The sequence below is a fragment of the Drosophila nasuta genome, chromosome X (assembly GCF_023558535.2).
Source record: "Drosophila nasuta strain 15112-1781.00 chromosome X, ASM2355853v1, whole genome shotgun sequence".
Taxonomy (NCBI): domain Eukaryota; kingdom Metazoa; phylum Arthropoda; class Insecta; order Diptera; family Drosophilidae; genus Drosophila; species Drosophila nasuta.
In genome coordinates, this window is record NC_083459.1 from 3,625,061 (window position 1) to 3,638,721 (window position 13,661).

At 35.5% G+C, this 13,661-nt stretch overlaps 2 protein-coding genes across 3 annotated transcripts; both read right to left on the reverse strand.

Annotated features, from left to right (window-relative positions):
* Nucleotides 1–134: 134 nt before the first annotated feature.
* On the reverse strand, nt 135–11,416 carry LOC132795714 (scoloptoxin SSD14). 2 transcript variants are annotated; one of them, XM_060806579.1, is made up of 5 exons: nt 11,013–11,416; nt 2,748–3,515; nt 1,154–1,591; nt 852–1,092; nt 135–705 (listed from the first exon to the last, which is right to left on the reverse strand). In XM_060806579.1, the coding sequence occupies exons 1-5, from the start codon at nt 11,015–11,017 to the stop codon at nt 418–420; spliced, it is 1,740 nt and encodes a 579-aa protein (XP_060662562.1). In that variant the 5' UTR covers nt 11,018–11,416; the 3' UTR covers nt 135–417. The 2 variants fall into 2 exon arrangements, with proteins under 2 accessions (XP_060662562.1, XP_060662563.1); XM_060806580.1 differs by lacking the exon at nt 11,013–11,416 and adding an exon at nt 3,823–3,928.
* Nucleotides 11,417–12,041: 625 nt separating this feature from the next.
* LOC132795715 (uncharacterized) lies at nt 12,042–13,567 on the reverse strand. The gene is made up of 2 exons (XM_060806581.1): nt 13,105–13,567; nt 12,042–12,776 (listed from the first exon to the last, which is right to left on the reverse strand). Exons 1-2 carry the CDS (start codon nt 13,445–13,447, stop codon nt 12,085–12,087), a joined length of 1,035 nt encoding a protein of 344 aa, XP_060662564.1. The 5' UTR covers nt 13,448–13,567; the 3' UTR covers nt 12,042–12,084.
* Nucleotides 13,568–13,661: the final 94 nt, after the last annotated feature.

Sequence of the window (13,661 nt, forward strand, 5' to 3'; positions counted from 1 at the left end):
TACGTTGCGTATTTCATTGTTTGTTTGCGCTACGTAAAACCTTACGCAATACGTTGTTTATTTAAAATGTGGGCGCAATTCGATTCTGTTTGTGCAGCAGATGAGCAAAGACGTTGCGAGATTCGAGAATTAACATTTATTTATTTACATCATTTTTATACATTACAAAATTTTACAATTAATAATTATATATGTGGGGTGGGAAGGGGTGTATGTATACATGTGTACAGAGTTCCCAGTTAACATATTTACAGGTCGCGTTAACTATACATGTTTTATATACTAGAATTATAGTTCAATAAATAAAATGGCAAATCGCCAATCGGGCCATTCAGCATATATATATTGTATATACATATGTATGTACAATCATACATATATGCCCATTCGAACGCTTCTGTTAGCGACATCAACGCACTAATGCTGCATTTTGTTTGTCGCCGTTACGGTGAGAACGCTGCCAACTCGACGGCGATCAAAGAATGGCTCCGGCTCATTGAGCGCACCAATTGCGGTCACAGCCGCAAATCCACCATCGCCGGGATTATCGGTCATCACGTGTCCGACCTTTCTCAGATATTCGATAATCTCCTCACTGACATCTTCCTCATAGTCGACCACCATCGGTATCAACTGATGATGCAGCCGACCATCATTGACAGCCCGGTTCATGCCCTCGTGACGTATGAGATACTTCATTATTACCTAAAGTAAACAATGTTATCGATTAATAATCGAACGTTGTAGAGGAACGTAAAGTGAAGTTGGCTGCAGTTGTGACTCGAAATGAGAAAATTGAAACAACCGAAGTTTGCTGCAGATGGAAATTCTAAAAGAAATGAAATAATTACCGCTGCCACACTCGTTGTGATCTTGGTGCCGCCAGCAGCACCGACAAGTAGACGCACATCGCCATTGGCATCGACAATGATGCAAGGATTCATCGAAGACATGGGACGCTTGTGTGGATAAATGTAATTCGCGGGCGACGCTGGCACACCAAAGCCGTTGATGACGCCTGGCGTGGAGAAATCGTCCATCTCATCGTTCAAGATAATTCCCGTTTGTGGTGATGCCACCTTGGAGCCAAAGCTGTCGGGAAGATATTTGAGTTTACAACTTGTTATCGATAAGCACTGATCGATAGACTTACTATGTGTTAATTGTGCTCGTTATCGAGACGGCATCACCATTGGCAGCCAGCACATTCATATGCGCTGTGCCATGATCGGGTTCAACAGTGAAATTTCCACCGTAATGCACAAAATCCTGTGACGTCGAATCATCCTTGATCAATTGTCGCACACTCGTGGCCAACTCATCGCCCAGGATCTTCTCCAGCTGCTCCTTAATGCTGTCACCATACTCCGGATCGTTCTCATAGTCACCCAGATTGGTGCGCTGACCGTAAGCATGCTTGAAGGTCTCCACCGCACGCTGCCAATAGACGGCTTCGTCACTCGCATACAATTCGCTCATCACATTCAGTATGAAGGCCAGGACAGGACCACTCGAGGGCAGAGGCGTCGTGTAGAGCGTGAAGCCACCTGTTACATTGGCCGAGATATGACCATCGCTTTCCCAGCGCACTCTGTAAGCGATAAATCAAATATATATTCTATATTCGTTTATGGTACTTGGTAACTTATCCAGTGGTGAACAGGGAGCGACAACGATGAGGATTACTAATCGTATTATGCAACTACAGACTATATCCGTTATAAAGAACTAACCAGAATTCTTGTAAACTGATTGAAGGTGATTTGTTAAAATGCTAACAAAGTAGTTAAAAATAAAGCCTATTAAAGCTTTCGTTTAAATAAGCTTAAAGCTTTACAAAGCAGCTGTAAGCTTTTAAATACTTTTAACGAAGCCTAAAGCTTTTCTGGAGTATTGCTGAGCTCAAAAAGTAGTTGAAAGCGAAGCAGGTTGAGAATTTCGAAGAATTTGTAAGCAGGAGAGAGTCTACGGACAAATGAGCTTTACTCTGCAAAGCTTCTTTTAATGTGCTTTCATAACAATACAACTTGTAGTCTTCGAAGAATTTGTAAGCAATTAAAGAGTTTATAAGTAAATGAACTTTAAGTTCTAAGGCACTTAAATACATAGACGAAATTTTAAGCAAGACTGTGTTGAAGCAACTTAATAGGGAGTAAATGAGCTTTAAGCTTCGTTTAATGTGCTTTCAAAATAAAGCCGCTTAAAGACTTCGACGAAATTGTAAGCAAGTCGGAGTTAATGTGTAAACGAGCTTTAAGCTTATTTTAACGTGCTTTCAAAATAAAACAGCCCTTAGTCTTCGAACAATGTGTAAGCAAATGAATAAATCATCTTTTAATCGTCGAAGAATTTGTAAGCAACTCAAAAGAGAGTAAGCAAACTTTAAACTGTAATGCTTCTTTTAATGTGCTTTCAAATTAAAAGAGCTATTATTCTTTGATTAATTTGTAAGCAACTTAAGAGGGAGTAAATGAGCTTTAAGCTTCCTCTAATGTGCTTTCAAAATAAAGCCGATTACAAGACTTCAAAAAAATTTTAATCATGACGAAGTTAATGTGCAAACAAGCTTTAAGCTTATTTTAATGTGCTTTGAATATAAGTGCGACTTTTTGGCCTTTCAAAATAAAGCCGCTTAAATACATAGACGAAATTTTAAGCAAGACGATGTTTATGTGCAAACTACATAGTTTTACGCTTCTTTTAATGTGCTTTCAATATAAGTGCGACTTTTCGCATCAGTTACTCACTTGAAGTTCTTAAGATCATCCACGGTGATAATACCACCCAGTTTCTGAATATCCTCGACAAACTTGACGCCCGTCTCGCCGCCATCGTAAATCTCGCCAGCTCCATTGTTGGCAATTCGCTCGAGCGTATTGGCCAACGAGGTGCGCTTCATATAATCATGCTCCTCATAGGGCTCGCCCTGCTCGTTGAGGAACATTTGCGAAAGTCCCGGATCATTTTGGATTTGGGTGAGTCTCGATTTAATCGCAGCGGCCAAATAACGCGACACCACATGTCCTTCGCGTGCCAATTTTATCGATGGCTGAAAGAGATTCTTCCACGGCAGACGTCCGTACTTCTGATGCATCTCCCAATAGCCAAGAATCTCGCCGGGCACAGCGCCCGCCGTGGCACCCGTCACCGACTCCTGACCCACAAACATCTCCTTATGGGCAGCAGCTGGCGCCGATTCGCGGGCAATCACCGTCTCCACTTTCCGAGTGCGTCGCGTGTAAATCGTGGCCACAAAACCGCCGCCAATGCCCATCGAATGGGGCAACATGATGCCCTCGCAGAGGAGCGTGGCAATCGCAGCATCCACAGCGGAGCCGCCATCCTTGAGCATAGTGCCACCGACCTCGGCACAACCGATGCCATTGGAGACGACGGCGCCAGTGATGTATCGCGTCTCACGCGATCTTAAACCAAAGACGAGGCCCAGTGTCAAACCCGTGACCATTAGGGCGGCAATCACCAGCCATATAACGAACTTCTTGCTTAGTATGAATCTGTAAGGAATACACACAATAATAATAATATTATTATTATTAGTTACGTTGTATCATTATCGGGCCATAATCAGATTGGCCAGCTCGGTGTGCTCTCAAGTGGAGGCTCTCCAAGTGCTTGAGCAGCGATTTTATTATTGAGTGGCCAATTCGATGTACAGCTGATGATTCGATAATCGCTTCTGATTAAGCGATTTCTGTTTCCATTTTGATTGATTGTATTTATTTTTTTTCTTTGCTGTTGTTGTTGTTGTTATTGTTGTTTATTATTATTGTGTACACAGTTGGAGCAGCTTGGCACACTCACAGTGTATACCCTTCTTTTTTTTTTAATGGATGGGGGTGAACAAAAAAAACACAACAAAACTAGACTCAATAAACGAAACAACTTAAAACTACTTTAACAATTCAACTTTTTCTATTTTTATTCAATGTGTACTTTTTTTTTTGAAAGCTGATTCAACTGATTCGGTGATTCCGGAATTTCAATATCAAGTCGTGTCATTGTTGTCATTGGAATTGACATTACACATAGTGAATGGAGAAAATTTAAAGTGATTGCAATGCTTAGTAGAAATTCGAAATATATTTTTTGTAAATTTAATTTCGAAAATTTGTATTCAATTTTTTTGTTAATTGAATAGTAAATGGAAAAACTTATATAGTATTTAGTAAAATTTGCAAACATTGTATTTCATTAAAAGAATTATTTCATTTTTAAAAAATATTTTGTAAAATTTCTAAAATCTTTATGTTTAATTTTAAAAATAATTAATGGTGAATGGAAAACACCTTTTCGTTTATAAAGTAATGTTTGGTAAAATTTCTGACAAATTTTATTTCAATTTGTAAAGAATATATTGAAAAATTTCTAAAATCTATATTTTTTAAGTTAAAATTGTATGGAAAAATTTCATTTATAAAAAGAATATTTAGTAAAATTGTTAATTTGTAAAGTTAATTCAGAAATAATTGTTTTTTTTTTTGCCTGATTCCAAAGTCTATATAAATTTAATAGAAATAGTAAACGCAAAAAAAAATCTTGTTTTTATTTAGAAAAAATTTTAAAACATCTATGTTATTTACTTTTGAAAATAATTAAATAGTGAATGAAAAAGTAGTTTTTAGGAAAAATGCTTAAAAAAATCTTTATAAAATTCTTTAAGAATTAAATAGGCAATAGGATTTTAGAGATTTTAAAAAGGTGTCATTAATTTACAATATTCAATTTTTAAATATTGAATGTAAAAATAAAATGATAAATCTCACTTTAAATTGTAAAGAATTAAATGATAAATCTTTATTTATCATCGCATTTCTTTGATTTCAGATTTGTTTTATAATGAATGCAGAAAAAAATATTTCAAATTTCTAAAATCCCGAATTGATTTGTAAAATAATTAATAATAAATGCAACAAGTAATATTTACTACAATTTTTAAAATTGCGAATTTGTTTGTAAATTTATTCCTAGTAAATTCAACAGGTAATATTTACAGCAAAAAAATGGAAATCTGACTTTAAATTGTAGTTAATTAAATGATAAATCTTTATTTTTGATCGCACTATATTTGATTTCAGATTTCTATTATAGTAAATGCAATAAATGATATTCGATTTGATTTCTAAAATAATAAATAGTCAATAAATAAAATAATATTTACAAAAAAATATTGTAAATCACACTTTAAATTGTAAAGCTCTCAAATGTTGAATCTTTATTTATCATCGCACAATTTGGATTTCAGATTTTGTATATCGAAGTAATGTTGGCGAGTTCTTAATTGTCACGTTCTCTTTTAGTTTATAGAAATATTTGTTGAAATTTCGAAAATCTTTAAAATAATTAATAGTCAATACAGAAAATAATATTAACAAAAAAAAATCTCACTTTAGATTGTAAAGCTATTAAATGATGAATCTTTAAATATTTGGATTTCAGATTTTGTATATCGAAGTAATGTTGTCAAGTTCTTAATTGTCACGTTCTCTTTTAGTTTATTTCCAATTTCCGTAGACGATGACAACAACATCATCTCCTCCACCTCATACATTTTGGTTTTTCTATTCGCTTGGGGTTTTTTTTTGCGCTGCACGTGCAGTAAATTTGCGTAAAGACATTAGTCACGTCACGGCTAGACAGGTGTTCAGATTTTATAATGACAAGCGTTGCAGATTAAATGGCTTAGAAATGCAGTGTACACTAAGGATATCAGCAGCCCACATCATGTGCTCTAAATGAAAAAAAAACAGAAAAAACTACAACTCATTGCAGACCTTGAAGAGCATGAGCATGAGGGAGAGAGATAGTTACAAGAGACACAAATCAGATAACATATGTACGTGTTCTATGTGCATATTGGGATAATATATAGTCGAGAATCGTTAATTGAAAAGTCACTTTTAAGATAATATTTCGATGACAATGACAATCCGAAAGTCAGCTAAAATTAGAGACCTTTCTCAAGTACCATGACATTTTCAAAAGCAAACAATAACAACAAATATCTACGTCTAGCAACTTTAATATGGGGTCTGGCTGGGTCTTGTGGTCGGTCGGTCGGTCTTTCAAGACCCCGCGCACATCCAAGTCCAAAGCAGGCAATAATATAAGAACTTATCAGTAGTACTACGTTCGTATTTTTTTGTCAGATAATAATTCTTTTTTTTTTTTCGTTTCGCTGCGTTTCGTTTCAGATAATGTCGTTCAGAAAGATGCGAATTGTGGATCGTAAAACTCGACAAGCTCCATTAACAAGCAATTTTGTATTATTATTATTAGCGCCGATTTTTTTCGTCAGCGTCGTCGTTGCGCGGTCGAAGGGGCGACGAAGGTGCAAAATGTGAAGCACGCGACTCATATGTGAAGGCACCGTAATTGGGTTTAAGTGTTTACTTTCTAGTGGTTTCTCGATTAATGCCCAGTCATTGTCTGACCTATTCGTGGTGCAAAACTTGATCTAGTCTGCAGATTAAATTTTGCACGATATTTTCTGCAATTCATCCTCTATCGTCACGTAGGTCGTAAATGCGACTTAATCCATTAATAACTACGATAATGGCTTATTTATGTGAGCTTTGCCCCACCTACGGCACGATACCAGAGGCGGTTTTTACGTTAGGACGATACGATATTCCCACATCACTGAAGATTTACGACTCTTTGGTATTTCAGTGGCTTTCGACATCCGTTCATTGAAGTCTTTCATTGAAAACTTGTAGAAATTTACCTATATATAAACCTATACTGGTACGATACGATACCAGAGTCGAGTTTTACCATAGAACGTTACGATATTCCCACATTATTGAAGTTTTACAACTTTTTCATTTCAGTAGCTTTTATTATCCATTCATAGAATTATTTCATTCATTCCTTTAGAAATTTACCTACCTCCATATATGGAACTATAGTAATGGTTTACTTATGTGAGTTTCATCTCACTTACGATACGATACCAGAGTCGCTACGATATTCCCAATTGTTTTACTTTTCGCCTTACGTTCATTGAAATCATTCATTGAAGCCTTCAGAAGGTTAGACATTAATGGAGAACTTTAGTAATGGATTGTTAATTCGAACTTTGGTCGCCAGCGATACGATAGACGATACGATATTTCCACATTGTTAAAATTTTATGACTTTTCGTATTTCAGTAACTTTTGCCGCCCGTTCATTAAAATCATTCATTGAAACCTTCTGAAATTTAGCCATTAATGAAGAGCTATATCAATGGCTTATACGATAGACGATACGATACTCCCACATTGTTAAGGTTTTATGACTTTCCGTATATCAGTAGCTATAGACACAAATTCATTAAAAAATATATGATACAATAGTAATGGCTTATTTAAGTGAGCTTTGCCCACCTACGATACGATACCAGAGACGCTACGATATTCCCAGTTTTATTACCTTTTGCCGCCCGTTCATTAAAATCATTCATTGAAACCTTCTGAAATTTAGCCATTAATGAAGAGCTATATCAGAGCTATATCAATGGCTTATACGATAGACGATACGATATTCCCACATTGTTAAGGTTTTATGACTTTTGGAACTTCAGTAACTTTTGCTGCCCATTCATTGAAATCATTCATTGAAACCTTCTGAAATTTAGCTATATCAATGGCTTATACGATAGACGATACGATATTCCCACATTGTTAAGGTTTTATGACTTTTGGAACTTCAGTAACTTTCGCCGCCCGTTCATTAAAATCATTCATTGAAACCTTCAAAAGGTTATCCATGAATGAAGAACTATCGCAACGGGTTATTTATGCTGAACTTTGGTCGCTTGCGATACGATAGACGATACGATATTCCCACATCATAAAAGTTTTTATGACCATTTTGCATTTCGGTAGCTTTCAACATCCGGTCAAAACTATTTAGTGCTATATATGAGTTTATTTATGCAATTATGCTCACATACATTTTACGATATTCCTTATCTAAAGCGGCTCCTGTGTAGCAGCGGCACGTGAAATAGGCCTTACAAAAAACCATTACGATCTAATCGTCAGCACCTTTGTTACGTAAATATATGTATATAAAGTTACTACTGCCCATTAAGTACTTCGATTTTATCGCCAGCTAACTGTATCAGAACAAATGAGGCGAATTTAAATTCCACTAATTGAGAAATCACTTGAGAATTCCCAATTAATTACGTTATCTTTGCGTCAATAAACTCGATTGCCCGATGCTAATGCTACTCTCCAATAATTATACGAAAATTTAAAAATGGATTTCTATTAAAAGTATTTCGGAGAATCAAGTGGTTTTCTTTTACGACTGTTTAAATTAGAAAACGACAATCGAAAATGTCAAAGCATTTTTATGTAGCATTCAAATAAAGCTGGTATCAGATCTAACATAAATACATAATATACAATATTCTCTGGTTATACGATTCACAAATAAATATAAATTGTTAGACGTCTGTTTTTTTATAGGTTTTTTGTTGTCAAATACTTAGTACGCAATTAGCGTTAATTATCGTTAATATTTTACTTTTCTTTGAAATGTTAAATGTTGTCATAAAGATAAGTTGGCAACTTCTCGACGTCACCGACTTAACCAATTGCCAATATACTCGTATATTGTAGTAGAGTGCTCTATAGTATAGAAAATAGTAAACGCAACCGGTTGAAAAGGTAAGTGCAACTGTTTAGTGTTTAGTGCTGTAACTTTACAGTATTCGCAATTCATTGTTGCTTTTTATTTGCCCTTGACATTCAATTAAAGTGTACTAGAAAAGCTCTTGAATAGAAATCTTTGATGAAGTGGAAAATCAATACAGACAAAATCTGATAAATAACCTATTTTCTTTTATCTACATTTCAAACATATCTAGAAATATTCAACATAAATTAAAGCATTAATTTATCCATTTATATTATATAAATTGGAAAATTTAATACAATATAAATTAAACAAACTAAAATTTTGGATTATTCAACATAATTTAAAGCATTCATTTATATTATGTGAAATGCTAAATTTAATCCAGTTCAAATCTACTAAATAAACAGGTTTATTTTAACTAAATTTTATAATAATAACGTAAATTGAAGTATTCATTATAATATAAAATTCATTCAGATCAAACTTGTAATAAATTTAAGTAGCAACAAATCTTTTAGAGGCGTGATTTTAGACACATATTTTATACCCTTTACTTTTGTAAAAATACAATAAATTTCAAAGAAAAATTTATGAATCAACAAATCAATACAAAGGGAAATATTTGAACAAAAATTTCAATTTCAGGCAGTCGATAAAAAACAAATAGATTTAATGCGGATCAGCATGTCCAGAAACTCTTCCAATATGTGTGGGCTTTCAAGCAAATAATTATTGCTGACAGGTTTTTTTTCTTTGTTGTATTTGTTATTATTTATTTTGCTTTGCTTTTGCATTATTAGTTTTGTTGTTGTTTTCGGGTGCGAGAGAGAGCGAGCGAAAAAAAGATTATTTATTGTGAATAATAAAAGCAGAATAATAATACGATACTCGTTTAATGACACGTTTGATAATTATTGAACCGTGTTGTATTTCAAATCCAAAAAATTTAATTGCTCTATAATTTCATTCGCATTATTGTTCGCTGATTAAGGCATTCATTAAAAAAAATTCTTAAATTTCCTGCAAAAATGAAAAAACCAAAAAAGTATTTCGAGATGCAATAATTATTTATGACAAATATTATGGATCTACTTATCGCATCTGGTCAAAGTTTTTACGATCCCGTTGTAAAACGTTAAATTCTTAATTCTTAACGATACATATAATAACTTAGCATTGCTGATCTTAATCTTATCTCGGGCTATTTGGTATTTCTATAAAGTACTTATACTTTGTATATGAGTATATCCATAAATGGCACCCGCTAAGCGGCATAATAATCCGCTTTCTGCAAATATTTTCAAAGCACACACGAGTATCGTAAATTCTTGGTTCTCGGTTTGTACCTCATTCAGAGATATGGCCATATCTAGCGGGTATGTATCTTATACTGGCCAATTAACCGCGACAATTTGGACTGTAAAATTGCTTAATTCAACAGGTTTCGACAGCTGCGAGTTGATAAAAACACAAACAACACTACAGCGAGGGGCAAAACAATAAAATAATCAGAGAAAACAAAAGACTCAAAGTTAGGAATCGTTTGTGGGGCAACTATAATTACTCCTTTTCCTGGTTCCTCTGATAACATGCGGTGGAAATGTAATTTCCTTTAATGACATGTACGTTATAATTAGTACGAACAAGTAATAGGCTACAAATATACCCTATACTACAGATAATGGAGTTTAATCATCACTTCAACCACAAAGAATGTAATTCTATTTACATTGACTAACCACAGAACAGTAAAAAAAAAACTTCTAAGAAGTTGAATGTGACATCAGTTCAGACTACCCACTCTTGGTGTGCTAAGTTACAGGGTATACAATCGCAACATTCCTATGATTGTTCGTGTTTCTCTCAGGTACAACGTCTATTTTACCTGTTTTGTTTTTTTGTTTTCATCTTCAGCGTGTTATTCTTGCTTCTCAATTTATCATACGAAATTCGGTGATAAAGCATTTTAGTTTCACAACCCTAACTAACATGCCAGATACATCAAACAACTCATTCACAGATTCAGCGAAAAAAACAAACACAAAAAAAAAATGCTTTAATAAGCAGAAATAATTTGCAGTTATACAAAACGAAGCGTTGCAAATATCGTAAAAATTGCACTTAATAGAGTTATTAATGGTATTTTTAGATATGCAAAGAAATGAAGTACATATTAATAAAAAAAAAACGAATTTAAAAATGTAAATATTTAAAGAAATTGTTTTAATAAAACTAACGCTTTTAGCGAAAACTTCTAGCGCTCACTGTTGCACTTGGCCAGATCAATAATAGATGCCGCTCAAGATACAATAAGTTTTTTTTTTTTTGCATAGATCGAAGAATTCTCTCTCAACACTTACCTCATTTTGACACCTTTGGATTCGAAGCGATTGACGAAATAATAATAATAATACAGTACAATTCAATTAATGAAAACTATCACGTCTGAACATTGAGCGAGGTTCGAGTACACAATAAAAACAGTATTTTAAAAATATGCTTCAACGTTAACTTCAAGGTATTTATGCAAAACTATGCACAATAAAAAAAAAAACGTATATAACAATAACAATAATCGAAGCAGCTGGCTTGGTGGCTTATTAAAAACGAATTAATAAAACAAAAAAATTAACTTTTTATATTATTATGATGCTGATGACGATGATCGCGAATTCTCAGGCACTGTGTGTGTTGTGTGCTGTGTGTTGGGCAAAATAGAAACAGTTAACCGAGCACCTGCCACGTCTGACTTCGACTGATGTCGTTGGGAAGCAGGCGACGCCGCATTACAACTTTGTTTCGATTCCACTGTATTGGATTTGTTGTTGTTTCTATTGTGGTTGTTGTTATACTAGCGTACAAATATATGTGTGTGCATTTTATTTGACTAACTAACTGTTCTTTATCGAATACGTCAGAGTCTGTTGTTGGCAAATTCACGCACAGTGGAAGAGTGGAAGAGCGAGAGCGAGAGAGAGTGAGAAAGAGCGAAAAATAAAAATATGAGCTGCGCGCACTGAGCAGCAAAACGAAACTAACTTTGACGATAAAAAGCTGCAAACTAAGCAAAATCTATGTGTGTGTCTGTGTGTGTGAGTGAGTAAGAATATGTTTGTGTGTGTGTGTGAGGGTAAAGAGAAGCTTGCCGCGAGCTTAATAAACAGCTGTGAAATTATGAGCCCCATATTAGCATACTTCCATCAAACTTAGGCTAAGCTTGAATACTTTTGCAAATAATAAAACAAATTGCGTCAATTGCTGTTAAATCACTAAAATTTTGACTTTAATTTGTGTCAGATTCTAAAAAGAAAGGAAATGTAATTCATCGTATGTTCACTTTTAACGCCAACAATATTAAAATATCCCCCCCAGACTGCAAAGTGCATTATTTTCTTTTTGTTTTTTTTTTTTGTGAGTTTTCTTTCGATAGTCTCAACGCCAACGTCCCATGGGTCCCGCTACCTTAACCGTATATTTCATCGAACGTCGCTTCGACTTCATCTGCTGCTCCTGTTCGATCATTTTGAGCGCCGCTGGACCCAAGGCCACATACGGCATATTTGGATCGGGCGTTGTATGCTCGGGCAGCGAGCCACGCGGCATGCGCTGGAAGTTTGGCAACGGCGCATTCTTCTTTTCGTGCGCCAGATCAGTGTAGCCAAGTTTGCGTCGCTGCTGCGGTGTTATCTTATTGCAGTGGCACAACTGATGTATGTGCAACGCACGCTCCAAGTCAAAGTAGCGATCACAGAATTTACACTGTTTGGATGTAGCCCTCGCTGGCGGCGGTGAAATTGCAGTGTTGCTATCGCGTGGTCGACGAGCGCGAAAACGCACCTTAAAATCATCATCGTGAGTGCGTCGATGGGCGCCGAGCAGTGACTTGATGTGGAAACGAGCGCCACACGAGCTGCAGCTGTAGGTGGGCTTGTGCATATGCTTGATGCTCATGTGGCTGCGATTGCGACGATTGATCCCGTGACCGCCCATCGCCAGATGCTTCTCGAACTCATCCTGAAGTGCGCCACGCAGCGTGGTCTCCTCATCATCGGCGTCGTCTTCATCGTTCTCGGCGAGAAAATCGCGTGGCGACAAACCGTTGCGACGAGGAGACTGCACAAAATCTACAAAAAAAAATAAAGAAGTATTTACTATAATTGCGTCAGAACTTCTACATTAACATATACATTACAGTGGTATGTTAAGAGTGTGGGCTTAACAGAGCTGTTAAATATAAAAGCTCTTAAATTGAAAATGTTTTTTGTATATATAAGCGTAAACCGAAATTAAGGATTCAAGATCTAAAATTGTGATTTTAATTATATAAGCCTTAATTATAAAATAAATTTGATGTGATTGCGAATTGCAAGACAATTCCCAAAAATAGTTATAATACCCTTTTTCAGGGGGTATAAAGTCCTGAAAATTGTTCCCTACAATATTTTTACTCACTTGGTATGGTTGGCACTTTAAGGCGTGGCAGTTTTGTCTCCACCTCTTTTAGCTTCATCTCGGACGAATGCTTGTCAAGCATCAACGCCTGGCGTCCGCGATTAAATCCGGCGCCAATGCTGCCGCCATCGTCGCTGCTGCGTTGACCGCGACGTCGAATGGCGCGTGTGGCGCTTGGCGTGAAGCGATTTGATTCCGATAGGTATTTCAGCTTACGTTCGATACCTTTGCGCAAGCTCACTTTGCTATCGCCATCGGCATCGTTATCGTTGTCTTTGTCAAATGTTGGCAATTTAATGTTATTACGCTGCTGTTGCATTGTCATTTTGTTGTTTTGTTTCATTTTCGAGTAATTATGGATATTTGAGTGCACTTGTGGTCAGTAAAGTTCATTAAATAAAAGTTAATATTTTGTAAAAATTTCGTTTAGTTTGTACTACTTTCACAATACGTTAAGTATAAACTATGTGATTGCAAATGCAACGCATATTTCAATTTTCATTTGAAAAAGAAAACCTAACTGTTTCAGTGTTGAGCAACGTTGAATTAGTAATGCG

Coding starts and splice junctions, on each gene's coding strand:
- LOC132795715 (XM_060806581.1), bottom strand. CDS start 13,447: ATGAAACAAAACAACAAAATGACAATGCAACAGCAGCGTAATAACATT. Junction 12,777..13,104: donor TAAAGTGCCAACCATACCAA/GTGAGTAAAAAT, acceptor TTTTTTTTGTAG/ATTTTGTGCAGTCTCCTCGT.
- LOC132795714 (XM_060806579.1), bottom strand. Junction 1,592..2,747: donor GATGATCTTAAGAACTTCAA/GTGAGTAACTGA, acceptor TATCGCTTACAG/AGTGCGCTGGGAAAGCGATG. Junction 1,093..1,153: donor ACGAGCACAATTAACACATA/GTAAGTCTATCG, acceptor TCTTCCCGACAG/CTTTGGCTCCAAGGTGGCAT.